Source organism: Anser anser, assembly GCF_964211835.1.
Source record: "Anser anser genome assembly, chromosome: 1".
NCBI classification, from domain to species: Eukaryota; Metazoa; Chordata; class Aves; order Anseriformes; family Anatidae; genus Anser; species Anser anser.
In genome coordinates this window covers 50,002,787-50,024,937 of record NC_139720.1, presented here as the reverse complement: position 1 = coordinate 50,024,937, position 22,151 = coordinate 50,002,787, and the positions used below count along the sequence as shown (strand labels likewise).

General features: G+C 37.9%; 1 protein-coding gene and 1 long non-coding RNA gene across 4 annotated transcripts in view; one reads left to right on the top strand and one right to left on the bottom strand.

The window, feature by feature from the left end:
• Positions 1-22,151, top strand: part of LOC310892313 (uncharacterized protein) — a 153,270-nt gene that overhangs the window by 120,593 nt on the left and 10,526 nt on the right. The window contains exons 1-2 of one of the 2 annotated variants that reach the window (XR_014578034.1): positions 5,676-6,302; positions 14,726-19,898. Coding sequence is in view for 1 of the 2 variants with exons in the window: in XM_083819886.1 (XP_083676012.1) it covers positions 14,726-15,260 (535 nt within the window). In the remaining variant the exon portion in view is untranslated. Of the gene's footprint in view, positions 1-5,675; positions 6,303-14,725; positions 19,899-22,151 lie in introns of those variants that run through there. The other variant, XM_083819886.1, reaches the window with a different exon arrangement.
• LOC310892317 overlaps positions 8,530-22,151 on the bottom strand; it is a 64,339-nt gene continuing 50,717 nt past the window's right edge. Inside the window, exons 2-3 of one of the 2 annotated variants that reach the window (XR_014578049.1) lie at positions 13,769-13,870; positions 8,530-11,896 (exon numbers count right to left, since the gene is read on the bottom strand). This is a non-coding gene — a long non-coding RNA (uncharacterized lncRNA). Of the gene's footprint in view, positions 13,871-22,151 lie in introns of both variants that reach the window. The other variant, XR_014578048.1, reaches the window with a different exon arrangement.

Genomic DNA, 22,151 nt, shown 5'->3' with positions numbered 1-22,151 from the left:
TGTATTATTAGCATTAAGGTAAAGGTGGCATGTAATTTTTTTTTGCCATTAAATAAAGAATGAATATGCACTGTTTGTTTTATAAGAAAGGAACTGTGAGCTTATCAGTGTGATTACAGGGGTTAAGGTAGGAGGATTTTTTCATGTTTGTTCAAGGGTTTACATGAAGCTAATTCTCTCTGTGTATTGCATTTATTTAATTAAAAGAGAGGCTCAGTCAATATTGCTGTAGCAAAGCCAAGGCATGTCTGAACTCATTAAGTAGGTTTTGTACACTGACAATGATGAAAGACCTGCTGCTGGTGCTGCTGCAAGTCCATTTAGGTTTTATTTGACATCATGTTACTTTGCCTGTGCTGTCAAAGCCTGTATATGAAGTAGAATACCGTGAAAAAACAGTAGATCTGAAAAGGTACCAGGGATTTCTCAGGTGCTACACGGACACTACTTCATTTGCCTATACTGTTGCCTGGCTTTCAGTACAGCAGGTTTGGGCAATCTGCTTTTAGCTCCCTTGGCTCCCTTAACCATCTCAAAATGGTGCCTGTTCTCTCTCCACAGTCTCCTCCAAATAGCTGCATGTGGGAGGAGATACCTGCAATACAGCTTCTTCTACCCGCACTCCACCTCACATATGTTTGAGATGGGAAAAAGTGGGGCAGTTGCAGGCATCCTAACTCATCTTCAACTTGTGAAAGGAATTAGCTTGCTGAAGCTAACTTCTGCTGTGGATGATTTTCAGCCCACTGGACTGCCAGGAAGAACTGCCGTTAGAGGATGTTGCTTACCTAATATCATGACTGTGTAGTCAGGTTTTTGTAGGGCATTCATAAAGGCTGACTTAGCCCACTCAGGCTCATGTCTCCAGACTGTCTCTATAGCCAGGGCAGAGGCAGTAGAGCATGCAGGAGCATCACAGGATTCTGTTTCTTTCCACTGGCTGCAGAGGTGATTAGCCTCACTGGGCTAAAGTTAGCTTCCATGAAAACTCTTTTAGTTAGACTTTTATCAAAATGAGTGCTTCAGGGTTGAGCAGATTAAATTCCTATAGCTGCATTTTGACATGCTGTTTTGCTTTATTTCTCTCTGCACAGTGCCGCTTAAGCACTGCCCAGAATTTTTAGAAGCTTCAGATCTGATGTGATTCATCCATTTTGAACAGCTTTTCAATGTTAGCCAGAGAAGATCCATTTTATTCCCTCTTTTCACCTCCAAATTAGATGAAAAGGTCTGTCTGTGTTCATCATTTCTTTGTTCATCAGTTCCCTTTAATGACTTCTGAGCACTTTGGTTATTTTCAGCCCCATTTACAAGAGAGTAGAAGTCTCAAAAATGTTAGTTCACTCAAAAACAAACAAAACAAAACAAAATAACAACACTAATAACAAAGAACACCAACAACAAACAGCAGAAGAAAAGCTGAGGGAATGGGGTTTGGTTAGCCTGGAGAAGAGTGCACCAAGAGTGGCAAGACACCATCCCTCTGGTGCCTACAAGGAGGCCACCAAAGAGCCAAACTCTTTACAGTGACGCATAGCAGAAGTACAAGGGGAGTAACCCAAATGGGAGAGCTTCAGGTGTGATACTAAGGAGGAGCTGTTTCCCGAGGAGGACAGTCAAGTAGTGGAACAAGGACCCAGAGCAGCTCTGCATTCATGTGAGGTTTCAACAACAACCTGAATGAAGCCCTGAACAGCTTGGTGTGACCCAGAGGTGACGCTGCTCTAAGCAAGGGGTTGCACTAGAGACCTTCTGAGGTCCCTTCCAGCCTGGATTATTTTGTGATTCTGAATTTTATCCATAGAGGGCGTTAAGCACTGCTAAATTTAAGCATTAGTGCCTAACCAAATCCAAGATGAGAACTCATAATATTTTTTTCATGATCTGCAAGAGGAAATATTTAAAGATCTGTCTGTCTGTCTATCTATCTATCTATCTATCTATCTAAGAAATTCAACTACATAACTACATCAAATTATAAATTTATATGCAATAACCTGGAGAAGTAAAGAGATGGTATTTGAATGTTGTGCCCCTGTGAATCTTGGCACTACACATGACAGAAGTGTTTTTAGATCCATTTTTGCAACGGTGTTCTGGGATTCAAGATCCTTGCCTTCAGCATTGTCTCCTGATGATTACTTTCTGCTTGCCAGTGTTAGCCTTAGCTACACATGATTTATAGTCTCTTAACAGGTAGCTGCTGAGTCCAACACATTTTGATGACAGAAATCCCTACCAGCTTCACCAAGGCCATGATTTCACCCTGTGTGCCCAGACAGGAGAAGCCCAAACCTTGCCGCCGGCACTAAGCCACAATAACAACAGCATCATCCAAACACCAAAAGAAAAGATTGTGCAGGATACCCATAACTTTAACAAAAGAAGCAGTAACAACATGATTGTGCATCTAGTATCAGGCCCTGCTGTGGTCTCAGTTCCGTTTCATCTGCCAGCTCTTTCCTCAAAGGGCACATTTTGACTGAAGAGGAATCAATCCCTCTGATTTAAACTCGGTAAAATGTTTCCCTTGAGGCACAGTCTGGCCTTCAGACTGACCTGACATGGTCACTCTTCTGTATGCTAGAGATTCACTCTAGCATATGTGTTCACAACAAAGTGAGGATTTCCAGGGCTGCTCCAGAATTCTTGTTTTGGCAGAAAAAGCCAGCAGAGGCTTGCCCATAATGCTACACTGATGGAGCTACACTATATGCAGGACATGAGGCTGCTCTGCCCAGTGAGGTTGCTCCCATGCCTTGTGGATATAGTCATAGAATCCTAGAATATACTGAGTTGAAAGGGACCCACAAGGATCATTGAGTCTAACTCCTGGCTCCACACAGAACCACCCAAAAATCAAACCAAGCTGAAAGCTGCAATGAGGTCTCCCCTCAGTCTCCCTTTGTCTAAGCTGAACAAACCAAGTATTCTCAGCTGCTTCTCATATGTCTTGCCCTCTAGACCCTTCACTTCGTCATAGCCTTCCTTTGGACACTCTCTAATAGCTTTATGTCCTTATACTGCAGCGTCCCAAACTGCACACAGTACAGAGGAGAGCAGGAAAATCCCTTCCCATGACCAGCTAGCAATATTGTGCTTGATGCACCCAGGGTATGGTTGGACTTTTTGGCTGCCAGGAACACTGTTGACTCATGTTCACGTCAGTTTATAAGTGCTAAAACTGTTTTAATAGAATGGACATGCAAGCATTTCAAATCTTGGTAATAAATTAAGAAAAATCTAATTTTTTATTTCTTAAATACTCATCCAAAAAGATTATTAGGGTGCTTAGTCCATATTACTTTCCAATTGCATTCACATCACAAAACTGTTCTTACTTGAAATCTTTATGGTACTTAGTAATTTTTGTGTGTTAAATGTATTTTTTCCCTCAAAAAATATCCTTTAGAATTAAGAAAAGGAAATTTATATCTAAATGAGATATTTTTATGCAGTTTTGTTTTTAAAGAGTCTGCTCATATCTTTTGGCAAATATTTTTACAAAGTAGCTGCAGAAAACAAAAAAAGCTATTTAATATTTTATTTTAATGTAACACTATATTTGAATGATTATTTGGATGGCTTTCCTATGCTACCCCATGTAGCACATACATGCGTGTCGAATACCTTCATTACAATCAGTCTTGAGAAAAAATTGGTGTGCCTCAAGCAAAAACTAAAAAAGTTGAAACAAGCAATCTGGTCACTGTTTATCTACACACAGGCACACATGCCTCACATTCCTACTGACATACATTTATCTTTTCCCTACTGACTCCTTTCTTTTCTGGTTCTTCATGTTGGTTATAGTTGTTTTCATTATTTTTTTTCTATTTTTATCCTACATTTACTAAGTGATTTATAACCAAAATCATGCTCTCTGTCCTAAACAATTTGCATGCTGATTAGACTAATGTGCCACAGGATACTGATGTACTTCACTGATTTCTACAATAAAACCCAAAATGATTCATTGTGTAACAATTCCTTCAGGTCATTAGATTACTGTGGCAGGTGCTGTTTTATCTGCAAATTCCAACAAAAAATAGTTTCCTGCAATATGAGATTATGATGATGGGAAAATTATAATGCTTGGAATATTTCTGCAACATATGTCAGCTACTTTATTTCCATGGGTTGGACAAGAAAGTGAAGAACCCATAGAAGAATGTACTGGTTTTGAGAAAAGAGGAAAAAATGCTTCTGAAGAATTTGATATAGAGTTGATGTTATGTATATTCTAAATACAGTGTTAGCCTAATGTAATTCTGGAAGTTAATAATATCACTTTTAATGGAGTCAAACTCAAAATATTGGTGATAGAAGGAAAAGAAGAAATGCTTTCACCAGATTTCTGTTTTCTAGTATCTGTCTGTGCATAGAGATCTATGTACTCCACACATATATATACTCACGTAGAATACATGGTGGAATAGATATATTACTGGAAAAGGCAATAGATATTTGCCCACATCTTATGTCTAAAACTTAGAAGATATAACAGAAAGGAAAATATACTTTCCAGGCTGACCTCCTGTGCCCATCATCATGGTATCTCAATATGTTCACAAGAACATTAATTGCTGTGCCTGTTCTTTCTCACACACGGTTCTTTTTACCTCTCCATTCTTTTCATGTGCAAGACTTAGGAGATGGAACTGGATTCATTTCTAAATATTATTAGAGAGTGGCTGGGGATATTTCGTTTGTTCAACTTGAAGAGGATACTGAGGGGCAACCTCATCATGATTTACAGCCTCCTCATGAGAGGGAGCGGAGGGGCCAGCACTGATCTCTTTGCTCTGGATCCAAGCAACAGGACCCAAGGGAACAGCTTGGAGCTGTGACAGGGGAGGGTCAGGCTGAGTGTTAGGAAAAGGTTCTTCACCAAAAGTGTGTTGGGCACGGGAACAGGCTGCCCAGGGAAGTGGTCACAACACCAAGCCTGCCGGAGTTCAAGGAGCATTTGAACAACAGTCTCAGACGTATGGCTTGATTTTGAGTGGTCCTGTGTGGAGCCAGGAGCTGGACTTGATGATCCTTGTGGGTCCCTTCCAAATAAGGATATTATGTGGTCCTATGATTTTATAATATGCAATGCAGTTTTCTTAATGAGTCACATAAAGAAAAGACAGATTTCATTTTGATTGTGGGGTAGCTTAGTTCTTGTGAGGTTGTGTCTCATAGTCTTTCAGAGATTTACAAGGAAACATGAAATTGGACAAAATAAGGACCTTCAGGATCTGAGCATCATTGCCACTGGGGAAACTAAAATCTGTTTATGGAAACCAGATTTTGCAGTATTGGCTCTGTTATATCCATAATGTCATAGCAGCATTAGAGTATGCTCAGTTCTGACAAGAAACTGGGAAGACCTGTAACGCTTCCTTAACCCAGTGTTAGCCACATGGGTCTCTCTCTGAAGCGTAGCAAGCTGAAGTGCATGTGCTTCCAGTGTCCCAGATGGTTCTTGTACAATCCCTATAACTTTCAGACTTTTATTTCCTTCCTGCTTTTCCTTCCAAAATGCCACTGACTATGAATAACTTAATTTGCCTGCCAGAGTTCTCTATCACTTTCTCCAGCCTTAAGAGAGTAACTTTCTAACACTGTGTTTCAATGTCTTCTGGCAGAATATTTTCCATCTGCTTTTTAGATGTGTGAGTGTGGGAGGGGCAGAGGAGGCTGGGATAGCGGGGGTGGTGTCAGGGAAAGATGCCAAGACATACTGCTCTCACTGAGATGATCTACTGCTTCCTTTCTGTTTCCACACAGCTTGATACACTGCTCGCGCTTCCCTTAGGTGTGGCCGCTGTTCCTCACATTTCCCCGATGTAAGGATAAAAAAGAAAAGAGAAGAAGAAAGTGAATTCCTCTATAGATAACTTTCAGATTCTATAGGGATCAGAACAGTTTGTGAAATACAGCTTTTATACAGTTATTCTGGGCTTTTCTTTGAACCTTGCAGTGTAACTAACATGAAAAGCGTTTGAAGTAAGAGCACTGCTCTGAGTGGACAGAGAGAGCTGGACAGGAACATGGATACCCAGAAGGAAGTGGAGCTGGACACCATCCCTATCAAAGTAGATAACTTGCAACGTCATTCTGTGAACAGGGAGTACAAGGAGTCTTCTGGTTATCACAAAAGGAAAATAACATAAGCAGCAACAGTTTTCCAAGATACAAAGAGGAATAAAATAAGTTTATCTGCCATGTGGAATTTAATGATTCAGCTTTTCAGTGAAGATGCACATACTACAAGAAGTTTTTCTCCATTTGGACTGGGAGTCATAAAGCTGGTAAATCTTCCCTTAACTCTAGACATGTATTTGGAGTGATTTTCTGGAATGTTACGTAACTAATAAGAAGTTGTAAGAGACATCTTGAAGTAGCCTCTAAGATCGCATTGTAATAGTTATGTAAGAAGAAGCAGCTACTTTGATTAGTTTGTGAAGTTCAAGAAACATGACAGCAGGCATTATGCTTAGCATGGAACATATTAATGGTGGATTAAATAATACAGTACCCTGTTGTGAAACACCAGTCAGGCAGTGTGTTGCTTGTTGCTGTACCTAATGTGGTGCACCCCATCACATTCAACCATGAGTACTAAGCTAAGCTGTGCATGGCCTTTATGTAAACAGGGACCACTCAGAAATCCTCCCCACACTTGCCACAAGACAAGGAACTGAACTTGTTCTGTGGAGCACTATTAGATCATGGAAACTGAATGAAAAAAGTTTTGTGCAGCTCTGATGTTGACGCATAGCAAGGAAAATGGCTGTTGATTGGTCAGTTTCCTTTGAAATCTTACGCATTTATTCCTTCTGATTTCTATTAAACTCAGTAACATTTCATCCAAGTTTTATAATTTCTCAGTGGATAACTGGCTATTAAACATAGTAGTGTTTTATCCAGACCATGTATTTTCTTTAATAGATAATAGCTTTAGCCTATCTGTACGACTGACAGGGAATTGGATAAGAATCTCCAGTTCTTGGAAGATGTAATGTAAAATTATCTCACTGAGATGTTCATGGAATAAAAGCCTGATTTTTTTTTCTTTTTTTTTTTTTTCTTTCTAAGAATCATTAAAGCTTAATTAGCAAGTTTTACCATTACAAAGTAGTGAATTTATTTGCTGATATCTATTTGTTAATGTTATACAGTGGATATTTTAAAGCTTTTCTTACTCTGTAGTCTTAACTGTGTTTGACTGTTGAAAATCTACATACAGCTGACTAATTAATTTATACTTTGTCAAAGTTAGGAAACACTTTGAATAGCAATTCAGAAGAACTTCATGCACTGCTTAAGTTAGATTGTTGCTCCATGTACCTTGCAGTGTGTACAAGACAAAGGCAGAATCTACAGCTTTGTTCTATTTTGCATTAAATTGTAGGGTTCTTTTTTTTTTTTTTTTTTCTTTTTGAGCATACGCCACCAAGCATGCTAATGAACCAGTCAAAGAATCAGCTGTACTAACAGTTAATGAGAATTCAAAGAGATTTATTTAGCCTAGCATCATCATTTCAGTGAAGATTCAAAGAGGATTAATTTGATTTATGTCAAAATGGAGGAATCTTTATATAACCTGCAGTCAAACTTTCATGAATATATTTATGCAGACTCACAGGATTCTTCAAATTCATGTGTAAAAGGCTATGGAAGAAGAAGACAATATTTATTTATATGCAAATTATTCTTTTTGTGTAGAAAATCTATTTCAGATTTCAGATGTGTTTATATCTCTCCTCTTTGCAATGCTTGAGAACTTACAGGATAAAATTTGGAGCTGCTGAAATAATTAAGTTTTGAATTTGATTTTAATGGGCTACAGAATTCATCTACAAAAACTGATGGGTAGACATCACTGAGAAAAACTGTACAACATAATACTTAAGGGCAGTCTAACATACCTCAGATCAGCTTTTATTTCTGGGATACATGTCACATACACAGAGTACACATAAGTGTAGCAAAAACATTTTATCTGCTCTCTTTTGGAGAAGCTGGATGACTCACATCTTTCTCATACCCAAGTAAAAAAACTCACGCTAATAACACCATTACACTGCACCAAAGCCTCATGTACAACTATAGTATATATGGAAAAGATAGATGATTCCAGCATCAGCAATGTGTAAACACATTACTGTTCCTCAAACACCATATCATTACCATTTCCAGGAACTGTGCATGGCATCCTGAAGTGGCTTTTCATATGCCATTTCCATTGTCCTTCATGCTCTACTGCTTTCACACAATGACCCCATATCATGCATGATGATACTGTGAGTCACAGATGGCTTTAATACAAAAAGCCTTGTGTTAAGCGATTTTCTTCATGTACACATTGGAATCCAAATTATTCATGAGTAACTGTACTTTTGTTGGACAACTTGTGATACCTAAACTTCAAATTCATAAGATTATTCAAGCATGGCCAGAAAAGAAAGAAAATGTAATATGCAGTATCAAGTGTCCTGACCAGCTCTTACAATGTCCTTCTTCTTTTTATTTAAATATTTTATTTTATTTTATTTTATTTATTTTATTTTATTTTATTTTATTTTATTTTATTTTATTTTATTTTATTTTATTTTATTTTATTTTATTTTATTTTATATTTTATTTTATTATTTTATTTTATTTTATTTTATTTTATTTATTTTATTTTATTATTTTATTTTATTTTATTTTATTTTATTTTATTTTATTTTATTTTATTTTATTTTATTTGTTGTCTAGTAGGGTTTTTTAAACAATGGGGAGAATTATGTCCAATGTACATGAATGCAGTCCTTTGTCTGGTCTGGAGCTCTTTCCAAGGCTTTAGGTGTGTTTATTACTGGCAGCAGATGTTAATACAAGACCATCCATGAGAAGCAAAAGTGCTTTACTAGTTTTAAATACTCACATGTATGTGCTTACTACGTTATCAGAATAAAGATGTGCAGAGTGATACAGCATTCTTGCCCGCAGAACTGTAAAAGAACAATAAGCACACAAAAAGTATACAAAGTTGAGCTAGTGCAGATTCTGTGGTCATCAAGAGACATTCTGCAACACATCAGTGGCAGCAAAGTCTGCTGAGCTACAGCCACTTCAAAATCCCATAAGAAATTTCAGGAAAAAAAAAAAAGAAAAGAAAAAAGAGAGATATTTTTAACAGAATAATATCTATTTCTCCCTAAACTGAAACTGAGTCTGAAAAACAATGGTAGAAAATTCAGTAACTCCAGCAGGATGGATGAAGTCTGGTTTCCCATTGATCTGTGTTCTCTGATCTTCATACCCTACTCACCAGCATTTGGCCCAGAAGGCCAACGGCATCCTGGCCTGCATCAGAAGTAGTGTGGCCAGCAGGACAAGGGAAGTGGTTGTCCTCTTGTATGTGGCACTGGTGAGACTGCACCTTGAATATTGTGTTCGGTTTCAGGCTTCTTACTGCGAGAAGGATATTGAGTTGCTTGAGTGTGTGCAGAGTAGAGCAACGAAGCTGGTAAAGGGACTAGAAACCTAGACTTATGAGGAATGACTGAGGGAAATGGGGCTGCTTAGTGTGGAGAAGAATAGGCTGAGGGGAGACCCCATCGCTGTCTATAGCTACCGGAAAGGAGGTTGCAGTGAGGAGGGTGTCAGTCTCTCAGCTGACAAGAGATAAGATGTGAGGATACAGTCCCAAGTTGCATCAGGTGAGGATTAGATTGGCTATTGGAAAGAGTTTCTTCACGGTGTGTTTGTGTGTGCATGTGATCAAGCATTAGAACAGGCTGTTTGAGTGGTGGAGTCCTTGACCCTAGGGGTACTTAGATGTGTGGAAATGGCAATAAGGGATATGGTTTAGGGATGGGACTTGGTAGGTCAGGTTGATGGCTGGACTTGATAATCTTGAAAACTTTTTCTGACATAGATAATTTTATGCTTCTATGATTCTGTGATATTTCTCCACATCTGCAAGCCTCTTTTCTGATAGCTCTCCTCCTTCCCTGTCCCAGGGTTCCTGAACGAGTGTTTTGGAACTGCTGATCCTTGGGGGCTACTGGCAGTCCACAGAAATCCAGATGTTTGTCAATAAAGAAAAAAAAAATCCCTAAAGACTCGTACATGCAAACAGTCATAGAAAGCTGGGAAAACAGAAGAAGTTAATTAAAATTTAGAGCTGATCCCAGTTTCAGCTTGATGATAAATGAAAAATGATCTTTAGCAGTCCTGCACAAGGTATTTTCTGAAATGTCTAGGCAAACCTTGAATTAAAACTAGCTGAGAAATAATATCCTAGCCATAACAATTTCTTGACATGTTGCTTATCTGTCATATTAGGCAAGAGCACTGCTTGCTGTGGTGGGTTTAGACCTACCTGCAAACTGGCTGACTATCTAGTGAAGAAGAGCTGATAGGTGCTTCAGCAGGGAAAGTTTATTGCCAGTGGCTGAGTCCATGTTTCACCCTCACTGGTACCAGTCTGAGTCTCTCTCTCTTATCTAGACATCAGTTTTTAGAAAACTTACAGGAACATGATATCTTTCAGACCTTTTCTTTTTGTCATCTTGCAACTGTCTAACTAATTAGGCAATTATTAGCTGGTACTGATAGATGAATTCAAAGACCTTATTTGCTAAAAAGAAATAATAAAAAAAATCCCAGTTAAAAATAGAATTATAACTATGTTCCAGGTGCCATTTTCAGCATGACCTTAATTAAAGGCTCACTTTGGTGTGTAGCATATACATACTAAGCAATCAGATCCTTTTAATGTGAAGAAGTCTACATTCAATTTCAATGAAACAGGAAAAATTAAAATCTGCACAGAGTAGTTAATGCTGAGTTGGTCTAAACATTGACTGTTACTGCAAAATGCAGGTTATGTGTTCAGTAAGTTGTGCTACGATAAATCTGTTACATAAAGTCAGGTCATGTGAATGTGATGCCATTAAATGTGATAGGTTATAAAATCAGCTCTGAACAAAAATCCATTACAGTTTCTCATTCTTGCCTTGACAAGGAATATAATGTTTGTGGTGGTCTGCACTATCTTTGATCTGAACATATGGTGATATTATTTTCCCTGTTAAAAGAGTGAATGTACTCTTCCTTGATCCAGATTATAATTCTAAACAGCAATCATCTATATTCCATTATGTTATAATGTGTATATATTACAGATATCAAAAAATTAATTTTAGGCTATACAGCCTGCAGTCAGTAGGATGGTAGCAGTATGAGGCTCAGCACAAACTAACCACTTACATACTTTGCTTTTTCAGCTTTTAATCTGTCATTGAACCCAACATTTTCCCTGTCACTTGTACCTGAATTAGCTAGTATAAAGCTAACGCCAGGTATTTCCTGTCATATGTAATGCAAGAGCATTGTAAACAGTAAAACATAGGATGGAAACCCCCAAAGTTTGTGCCTTATCTTTCTGGAGAAAGATAAATATGGGAACAAATATCTTGACAAATCAGACAGTGCTACAACTGTTTAACAAAAGGAATTCCCTTTTATTTCTGTTGTCTCACTACTGTGTGAGAGACGTGGCAGGTTTCCCTCATATATACCATATATGCTTCCAAATCTGAGATCCATGTCCTATGAGACAAGAAACAAATATTACATAACTGAGATCATATCCTCCCTAGAGTGACTTAACAGAATCACATCAGTTTCCAGAAGCCTGGAAATAAAAAGATTTAAATAAAACATTTCTTTCTTTTTCTAGAAGGAGAGAAAAAATAATCATTGCATAAAAACAAACAAGCAAACAAACAAACAAGCAAACAAACAAACAAACAAAAACAAAACACAGGACCGTATTAGAGATATTGGAAATTTTTGAGGCAACTTACCTTAGTGACATAGCTTTCGAAGCATCAGATATCGGATGTTTCTACAGGTTTTTTTTTTTGGAAAACAGGTGACCCAAAAATAAATAAGTAATAACAAACATTATTAAATCAACCTTGAGCTCAAGCTTTTTCAGTGGCTATTCACAGCAGAACTCTGAATATTTTTGATGGTGTTCAATGAAAGGAGTTATATTCTTCTCTAAGAAAGTATGTCATAGAATGTTTATGGAATATTTAACATGATCCTGTGCCATATAAGTAAACTGTAGAAAGAATAATATATAAATTACCAGGAGAGAACATTCATCCGCTTATTTCTCTCTTGAACTTCCTTTTATCATATACTGTGGATGGTATCAAGTTCTAATTTGCTATATTTATAATCTGTTCTTTTTCTAGAGGTAAAAGATGAGACATGAATAATGTTCTAGGTATGGAGATTTGCTAAGCAAATTATCTGTAAGGCTTCACACATAATAATATTCCCTTGAATTTTAGACTGTGGCCCCACTTTTAAAAAGCATATGCTGCACATGGAAATACTTCATAACTCTTTGGAAGTGAAATGAAAGTATATTTTAAGATTTGAAAATGTCAGGAAATCCTGCTTTATTTATTTTTTTTTCTCAATTAATGCAAAGGAAAAGATTTACAGCTGAAAAGTGAAGGTTTTGTATAATTAAGTAACGCATGGAATAAGAAATCAGATGTGTAATATGAACCTTTAGATACCAACTCATCTCTCTGAAGGGACTAGAAAATAACATGAATCACAGGTTACCTGGGCTGTATTTTCAATGAATGCATTACTCCCCACTCTAGGAATTCTGCTGTTGTCTGTGGTGTTCAGGAAATCACTTATACTCCACTCCCACCTCATCCACTTATGGATGGGAAATTTAATCTGGACAAAGGATGTAATTCACCCATTCTGAGTGGTATTACATTCCCCCATGTCTGGTTAACATGTCTTGCTCAAAAGCGCAAAGATAGCTCAATTAATTTAAACTTACAAAATACTCTGCCCCAGTCCTTACAGACAGTCCAGGCCAGTAAGGCAGACGTATTTTTTTTTGCTCTTATGTGAGGTCTGCCTCCTTGGTTCATCTGGAGTCGTATTTAATAAAACCTGGGTTATTTCGGGGGGTTTATATGACTGGTGGTGGTCTCACTTCCTTGAACTCTGCTAGAGAGACATTAAATTGTGGCGTTTATTCTTCTGATAAAGGCTTTATTACAGGACATTGGGAAGTGATTGATAGCACGTGGTGGCAGGAGGGTGGGTAGAAGTTCCTTGGATCAGATATCTACACTATGGTTTCCAGTGATTATAAGGACTCAGGTCTGAAAATTTCAGTGTTCCCGTATAGTCTTATGTCTTGTTTCAGAAAGATGGGGTGTTACCAGTGGAGGCAACAGTAAGAAACCTGTAAGATTCTGAAGCCACATTTCCCTGTCCCCTTCTTTCCATCTGCCTTGAAGGCCACACACAGATTTTCTTTCTATAGCAATGGTGAAGAAATTGCACAGTAATTTCAAAATGTTTCCTGGAACTAGAGAGCGAACAACATATTCAGATACAGATATGAACTGCAAAAACAGTATGTAACAGTTCATAAAGTGAAACAAACAGTGTTAAACTACCTTTTCTACAAGACCCCACCCAGTCAGCTGGGATGGCAGCTTTGGTTGCACTATCACCAATCACATCATCTTCTCCACATTTGCCCACGCACACACACATACACACCCCCACCCCCACCACTAGCAACAAACACAACTGGAGACTTTCAAATTAATAAGAGTTCCAAGTAGACATCTCAAGATTTCTTTCATTGTGTAGAAATATCACCCCATGCAAATGTTTCAGGGCTATTATTTAACCATATTCTAGAAAAGAGAACAGGTAGTACTTAGAGTCAGTCTGAAAGGTATCTCCAGGTTGGTGACTTTCTAGGATGTCTGCTCCTTTCTATGAATCTGCTTTTCCTCTGGGATAGTCTGAACTGGATTATCTGAAACAATAATTGTGTTTGAAAACAGTTCACTACACTTTGACTAAAAAAGAAAAAAAAAAAAGATCATTTCCATATTTGTCTTTTCTTACCTCTGTTTATGTGTTGGAGTCCAGTCTTAATTGAAGTCCTATTTTGTTGGTGTTTGGTTCTACTGTGACATTAACAACTTAATATTGCTTTCATCTTCCCTTTGTTTTTGCTTTGAAATATGTACAGAGGTCCTGACACAGGTTATCACTTCCTATTTCTGATCTTTTTATTTCTGTAACATGCAAATCAACAGTAATACAATATAAAGCCTAGCTCAGATCTCCTTATGCTTAATTGTTTATAGCTTCTCACCTACAGACAGGGAAAAATATACACTACGGAAAATAACACTTACCTGTCAGAACAGTCCACTTTTCTTAAAGCTACACTTGGGACATTTTCTACTATTTATTTTCACCAGTTTTGGCAATATTGAGAACATCAGTGTGAGACATTGTCTTTACTAGTGTGTTCAAAATGTGTTTAGGTCTGCTCTGAGTCAGACTGAAAAAGGAAGACATCCTTAACCAGAAGCACCAGTACTGGCCAGAGGTTTATTCCTTAAAATTTATCAAAATTGAGTCAGTTTCCACCAAGTCAATAATAACTTTTATCATATGACTTGTAACTACACTGCTGAGATACTAAATTTATTTGATAGTCACATCCTTTCTTGGTATCAGCTTCCATCCAAGTGATATTTCTCTTAATAGAAAGCATGTTTTAAATCCAGTAAAAGAGGTGGTAGTGTTCATATTATAGAACTTGATGGTTTAGTCTTTGTCTCTGAGTTGATTTTTTGATTTTATTTATTCTGGACAGATTGGAGAGCCGGGCGATCACCAACCACGTGAAGTTTAACAAAAGCAAGTGCCGGGTTCTGCACCTGGGACAGGACAACCCTGGCTATATGTACAGACTGGACGACGAGACGCTGGAGAGCAGCCCCACAGAGAGGGATCTAGGGGTTGTGGTTGACAGCAAGTTGAACATGAGCCAGCAGTGTGCCCTGGCAGCCAGGAGGGCCAACCGTATCCTGGGATTCATCAAGCACGGCATTGCTAGTTGGTCGAGGGAAGTGATTGTCCAGCTCTACTCTGCGCTGGTGCGGCCTCACCTCGAGTACTGTGTGCAGTGCTGGGCACCACAGTACAAAAAGGACATTAAACTGTTGGAGAGTGTCCAGAGGAGGGCGATGAAGATGGTGAAGGGCCTAGAGGGGAAGGTATATCAGGAGCGGCTGAGGTCACTTGGCCTGTTCTGCCTGGAGAAGAGGAGGCTGAGGTGGGACCTCATCGCAGTCTACAACTTCCTCGTGAGGGGGAGTGGAGAAGCAGGTGACCGTTATCACCAGTGAGAGGACCCGCGGGCATGGTGTTAAGCTGAGGCAGGGGAAGTTTAGGCTAGACATCAGGAAGAGGTTCTTCACCGAGAGGGTGGTCACACACTGGAACGGGCTCCCCAGGGAAGTAGTCACTGCACCAAGCCTGTCTGAATTTAAGAAGAGATTGGACTGTGCACTTAGCCACATGGTCTAAACTTTTGGGCAGACCTGTGCGGTGCCAGGAGTTGGACTTGATGATCCTTATGGGTCCCTTCCAACTTGGGATATTCTATGATTCTATGATTCTAATTGTTTATTGCTCTCCGGAGATTTTTTTTTTCTTTCTTCTTTCTTCTTTCTTCTTTCTTCTTTCTTCTTTCTTCTTTCTTCTTTCTTCTTTCTTCTTTCTTCTTTCTTCTTTCTTCTTTCTTCTTTCTTCTTTCTTCTTTCTTCTTTCTTCTTTCTTCTTTCTTTTCTTCTTTCTTCTTTCTTCTTTCTTCTTTCTTCTTTCTTCTTTCTTCTTTCTTCTTTCTTCTTTCTTCTTTCTTCTTTCTTCTCTTCTTCTTCTTCTTCTTCTTCTTCTTCTCCTTCTCCTTCTCCTTCTTCTTCTTCTTCAATATAAAATGTATCACTTTTCGTTCTCTATATTTGCATTTTATAATTGGTCTTCAGGCTCATAGTCTGTTGTTCTGTTGCTTTCTCTAGTGTGCCAAATAAGGAATTTTAAAGTGTGTACTTTTTAATTGGCTTTAGAGAGTTTAAACAGTTTTCAGAATTCAACTTGGTTGGCCAAGATATTTTTATTAACTTACAAATACTGTGGTGTGGGAGCATACTTTTTTCAATGCAAATAATGGCCATTACTCAAAGACAGTGAGGAAACAAAAATCATGGCAAAGTGTAACCTTTTTTAAAAGTCTGGAAAAGTCAGATACCATATAATTCCCATGGAGATGCTTTGTTTAAATAATTTGCTATATAATCTTTTATTTTTTTACCTTCCATTTGTTCCTTTTGGTCTGCATTACTCACTAATATAAATTATCATTGATGCCAACTATACAGTTCCAAGTCTATCACTATATCCTACTAGTTGTCCCTAGTATAGTTTCTGTAGTTGTATTCTACATTTAAAAAACATTGACCTAGAAAGAGAAAATTAATTTTATTTGTAGAAATAACAGAAGTCCACATTTTTGAAAAATGGGTATACCTGTCAGACTTTGCAGACCTACTAAGTAAAGACAATTTATATTGTTGCTGCAGGCTACACATACTATGTTGGAGGTGTTCCTTAATCACACTGTGATAGAGAAAACTTGGAGAAATTAATTGTCATATTTGGGCCACTTAAATCACTAATGCCCAGGACGCTAATGAGCAATAACAGTGTTTCAGATGTAGGCCAGTCACATTTTCTGACTACCCCATACTAGTTTGCTGTCTCACAAGTATGTGACTCTCTGTATGGAGAGAACCAGACAGAGATCCTTATAGTGGCAAACCTATTTAATAGCTGTCTATATATAAATTTATCTTGTTATTTATAAAACTATATAAGGTGTCTAAACTATATTTGTATCTCTTTCTCTCAGCAACCATGTCTTCTGCTATTTTGAGGTGATAGTTGATACCCAAATAAATCCTATTTGCTATATTCAGCTCATCTTTATTTTTGGTCTCTGATAACTAACGGCTGTGAATCTTGTCAGTTTGACCTTGAAAAGACCTTTTACTTGCCATGTAGGACAATACAGATCAGTGCCTTCAGTGATGGTAGACATGATATATCTATGAAAGGGTAACAGAAGTCAGCAATCATGGATGAGGGATGAATTCAAACTGGAGGCTTCATGTAATAAATGAGGTAGAAGAGTGGACAATTTGCTCCCTGTGACTGGACAAAAAAATCAGGAGAGATGGATTCTGACCCTTCCATACACTTCCAACAGCCTGTGGGCTGTCGAAATGGGCACCAAGCTGTAGTTTTTAGTTTTTGTTGTTGTTGTTGTTGTTGTTTTTCAGTGCTAAATTGGGACAGAGAATTGAGAATTAAGTTAATCTAATCTAACTTTCAAGCACTCTAGTGGAGATGCCAATAACAGATGGTTACCCCAGACTATCCCTGAGGTCACACAGACACAATCACGACAGTGTGAGATTCACATGCTTTGTATGAGATGGGCCTTCACTGGTCATAAATATCCAGCTTACAAATATCCATGTGGAATACAAGGAGGAATTCCAGTTTTAAAACACAATGTTCAGGTGAAAATTATCCTCATCACCAGCTGAAGCTAATGGAAGCTGCAGACATTCTACCAGAAATCAGAGTTAATTTGGGACATAATTTGTAGTGATTCTGCTGTGGTCAGACTCTGAAAAGCGCTCTCATCTCTTCTCAGAAATAAGTTACAGAAAGTAGTGATAAAAATACATCTTTAGGTCTGAACTTAGATACAAAAAAAAAAAAAGTCTTAAGGAGGGATAAAATCTGTAACCATTTCATCACCTCAAATATACTCATGATTCCTGAGAGGTGATCAGATCCCATAGAGTGAAGTATTCTGTAGAAGAGGCTACAAATAAACCAGATCTGTAATGAGCTAACTCTTTCAGTCATAAATGCAAACAGTAAATTATGTGAAAAAAAGAAGTACGGAACTGCATTAAAATTTATATTAAACATCTGTCTTATTTGCTACTGAAATTCATTCAGAAAAGTTTTTTTATCTGAAAAACAAATGTAGTATAACACATGGAGTACTCTCCTGAGAAGTTTTACAGATTGACCCACTAATAAGACAACCAACCAACCAAAAAAAAAAAAAAACCCCACAAACAACAACAGCAATGACAACAACAACAACAACAAAACACCAAAAACCCAACACCTTTTTCTCTCAGAGTTTGTTAAGACATAAATTATTCCAGGCACGGTATTTTCAAAAGTAATAATTATATCTCCTTTTGTCAAAGCAGTATATATCAAATCTAAGTGTGGTAGAAAGTACTTTACATGTATGAACAAGACAGGAAAAAAAAAAAAACCATAATCAAATTTGACTTAACATTCCAGAGGGCTATCTAATCTGACAAAGGCTTTACAGGAGGCTTAAGAAAGGGTTAAAAACGATCCCAGACTACTTTAAGGGAAAGGGACAAGGAAGAAGTGAATGAAAACTTATTCTTTTTGCTCTGCAAAGCTGTGTATGTACTCAGCTTACTCCATTGATGATATAGACATATGAACAGGTTATCCTGGACTAGTAGAGTAGATTGTGATGCTAATATTTGTTTGGACATGTTAAATGTTAAAATAGTAAGTTCTTTCCATCATAACAAGAAGTAACTTTGATTTCACAGTACAGAAATACCTCCGAAGGCAATTACAGAATCTCATATTATATTGGGAAAAGCACACGCATACTGAAATGGGTGCTTTAAAGGAGGAGATATTTGTGAGCTATAAAATCTTTTCCTTTATTAGTTTTGCCAGGCAAGATGCTTGTGTAATAAAGGAAGAAACTATAACATAAGTGAAAATCAGGGTTTTCTGTTCATTTGCTGCTATATATATATATATTTGATCACGAATTCCATAAAAGGAACATTCTTTTCCCCTGTGATTATGGTCAAATATTGGAAGAAGTTGCTCAGAGAATCTCCATCCTTGGGGATACTCAAAACTCAGAGTGTCTCTGACCAACCTCTTTTAAATGGACCACTTCAAGAAGTGGTCTAGATGGACTAGATTGGACTAGAAGACTACCAGACATCCCTCTCAACCTCAATTGTTGTGTGATAAGAGAGGCTGGGGGTAGATTCTACACCTAAGGCAAAACATCAACTTCAGGGTGAAAGCCAGAGTGAAGAATAGGAGAAATATCTGTACTATGTATTAAGTTATGATTCCATTGAACAAGGCAGCCCATTTTCTAAAAGATTTCCCAATCAGCAGTGCAAAATATATTTAAAAATACTTTTCCTGAGGTCAAAGTTAATTTTTCCACTTTATGCTTCTGAAGTATTCATTGTTCATTTATACTCAACATTAAAATTATGTTATTAATTAAATAAAAGACACCTAAATAGATTGGATTCTCAACTTCTAAGTTAAAGTTAGGTGAGGAAGTGCCAGTCTTTAGACTTGCTAATGTTTTTTCCATGCAAAACAAAAAGATGATTAAGATGAAAATTGTTGAAGAGCTGCATCATTACTGGGATGCCATAAGTTTTGAGCGCTTATTGTGGCAGAGGTACAGCAAAGAGAAAGAGTAAAAGCAAACTTAACATAATCTATAATGCACCTGTGTAGGAAGGTCATCATTGAGGTCAGTAGCTAATTTCAGCAAAAAATTACTAGCATTTGACATTTGTGCCCTCTGGATATTACCTATAATGACTGTTCTACATGAGCTCCCACCCTAACTGAACTTCTTTCATAGAGCAATAAGCACGTATTCTTCCTTGAAACAATTCTTTAAAGTTCTTTCCCTGGCACTAAAACTGCAAACCAAGAGACTGTGTTTCCAATGCTCCTCTCGCTGCCAATCCTCCTACCCAGATTAAAGCAAGAAAAGTTCTCTGGATCAAGTAAGAAGAGCAGAATTAAAGAAAAGAGAGCAGGGAGCAGGACTGGAAGAACTGGCAATATGGAAGAAAGGCGAGGTGAGGCGAGGCAAAGGCAAGGCAAGGCAGGGCAAGGCAGGGCAGGGCAAGGGCAAGGGCAAGAGCAAGGGCAAGGGAAGGGGCGGGAAGGGAAGGGAAGGGGCGGGAAGGGAAGGGAAGGGGCGGGAAGGGAAGGAAGTTTGTAAATACTATTCCACATGCCTCTCTGTCAGTTGGGACTGAACCCTGCAATCCCAAATCTCAGTTTCTCTTATTATCTAAACAGAAAATGTACAGTCCATGTGTCGCCAGTCCATGGCAGAACCAGAGATGAACAGGACATATATTTTCCTTGCTACAGGTTCCTGTCTCAGCTTATTCTGTCATTTGTTCAAAATATTTTGAAACCCTATTGCTGCTGAAGACCTGATCATTGGGATCTTTGCATTTTTATGAGATGAGACCTTGAAGTTTCTTCTTTGTTAAACAGCTCAGGAATTTCATCTCAAAAGCCTTGATTTCAAAGATTGTGTTTGTGAAGTTGCCTCAGCATTTGCTGGTCCAAGGTATTTCAGCCCCTGCTCTAACAAGTGTGACATTGCAAGTTGAAAAGATAATGATATTTCAATTGTTCCCTAGTAAAAACTCACCGCAGCTGAATGCTAGGAGCCTGTAGATCACTCAAATGCAGACCACCTTCCCACCATACATGATTAATTAAGTTAGATTTTGTTTTGAATTTGTGTTTTTCTTAAGCTATCTTTATTTTGTTATAGGGAAGAATTAGGCTTGAATGCCTACAAGTCTCAAGGAATGATTGAAAATAATTGTTGACAGAATTACAGTGTAATATATTGCAGTTTACTACAGTAACCACAGAAGGATGCACTTTAAGTCTACAACATGCTGCATTCTGATAACCTTCTCATGTCGCCTGTAGTTTTTTTTTTTTTTTTTTTTTAAAAAAAAAAGGCTTCTGGGATTATTTATTTATTATTCTAACTGAGGGCTGAACAACCCTGGAGTGATCCTGCCACCTCCTGAATGAATTACTTCTGACATTTCACTTGTAGTCTGAAACATGGAACCAAATCTTGTTTCAGGCAAGTTTTACTAGCTGGTTTCCTGTACTAAATATACATTGTGTAGAAAAAGTAAATGTTGGGAAGAGAAAAACAAGTCCTACTGCTGGTATAGACGCCTAGCCTTATGCTCCTCTTTGTTGTTCTCACAGATTAGTAATTACATACATGATGCTGGATGTTTTTGTAGATAACTGTTTTCATTTTCACAGTTAAACTCTTGTTTGAGAATAGTTGGTGTAGTGAGTTAAAGGAGATGAGTTTTTAGTTCACTTGAACATGGACATTTAGCACAATCCCACTTTTCTGTTCTTTATGTAAGAGCTGAGGAACAGGTCCCAAGACCCAAAGGTACTCAGTAGTCTCAGGCCTCACAAAGGGAAGGTGAGTTTCTGAGGCTGAACTCGTTGCCTCTCCTGTTTAAATCATGCCATGGCTCCACTGTTACTTTGAGACACCTAAGAGTGTAGCTTTTATTTATCTGATGCATTTTAAACTGTTGTATTATAAACAAAGACTTGAGGTCTAACTTAACTTTTGTAAACCAGGAACAATCAAAAACATATATTGTAGAGCTTTTCAAATTTCTTTCCTAATTTATGAAGACTGTGTGGGAGAAGTCAACAATCTGTACTCAGGAGAAATGCAGTGAATCATCCTGATCTTTATAGTGAAATGTTCTCTTACACAGCTGCTGTACCTTGGAGAAAAACAAAACAAAACAAAACAAAACAATAAAACAAAATTCAGATTCTACTTAAATCAATCTGAATTAAAAAAAAAAAAAAAGAACAACAAAAAAGCTGTTGCTCTTCAAACATGCTCAAGAATGGAAACTACCATTTACACAATTAATACAATATTTGATATTGTTTGGAAAGAGTATAATGTGTGTTCCCCCCAGCTGCCAGAGCAATACTGATTAATCACACTGGACTATTGTGGAAGTCGGTCAGAGGCCCAGATGGGAAACAGTGTTGAGACCTCTTTTCCCAGGAAAGAATCTGGGAAGGATTCATCTCTAAGTACTCCAGCATACAAACAACTGTAGCTGAGATGCTTCTTTATGAAATAAGGTGTTATCTGCATACCCAGCTGGCCATCTGGGCTTCCTAGTGCAGAGAGAAGCAAGTGAAGCCCATGCTCCCTTTCTGCCCTCTACTGTGCAGAACAGCTGAAAACAACAACACCATCTTGCATTGCTCTGTTACTGTGCAGGGACAGAAAAGGT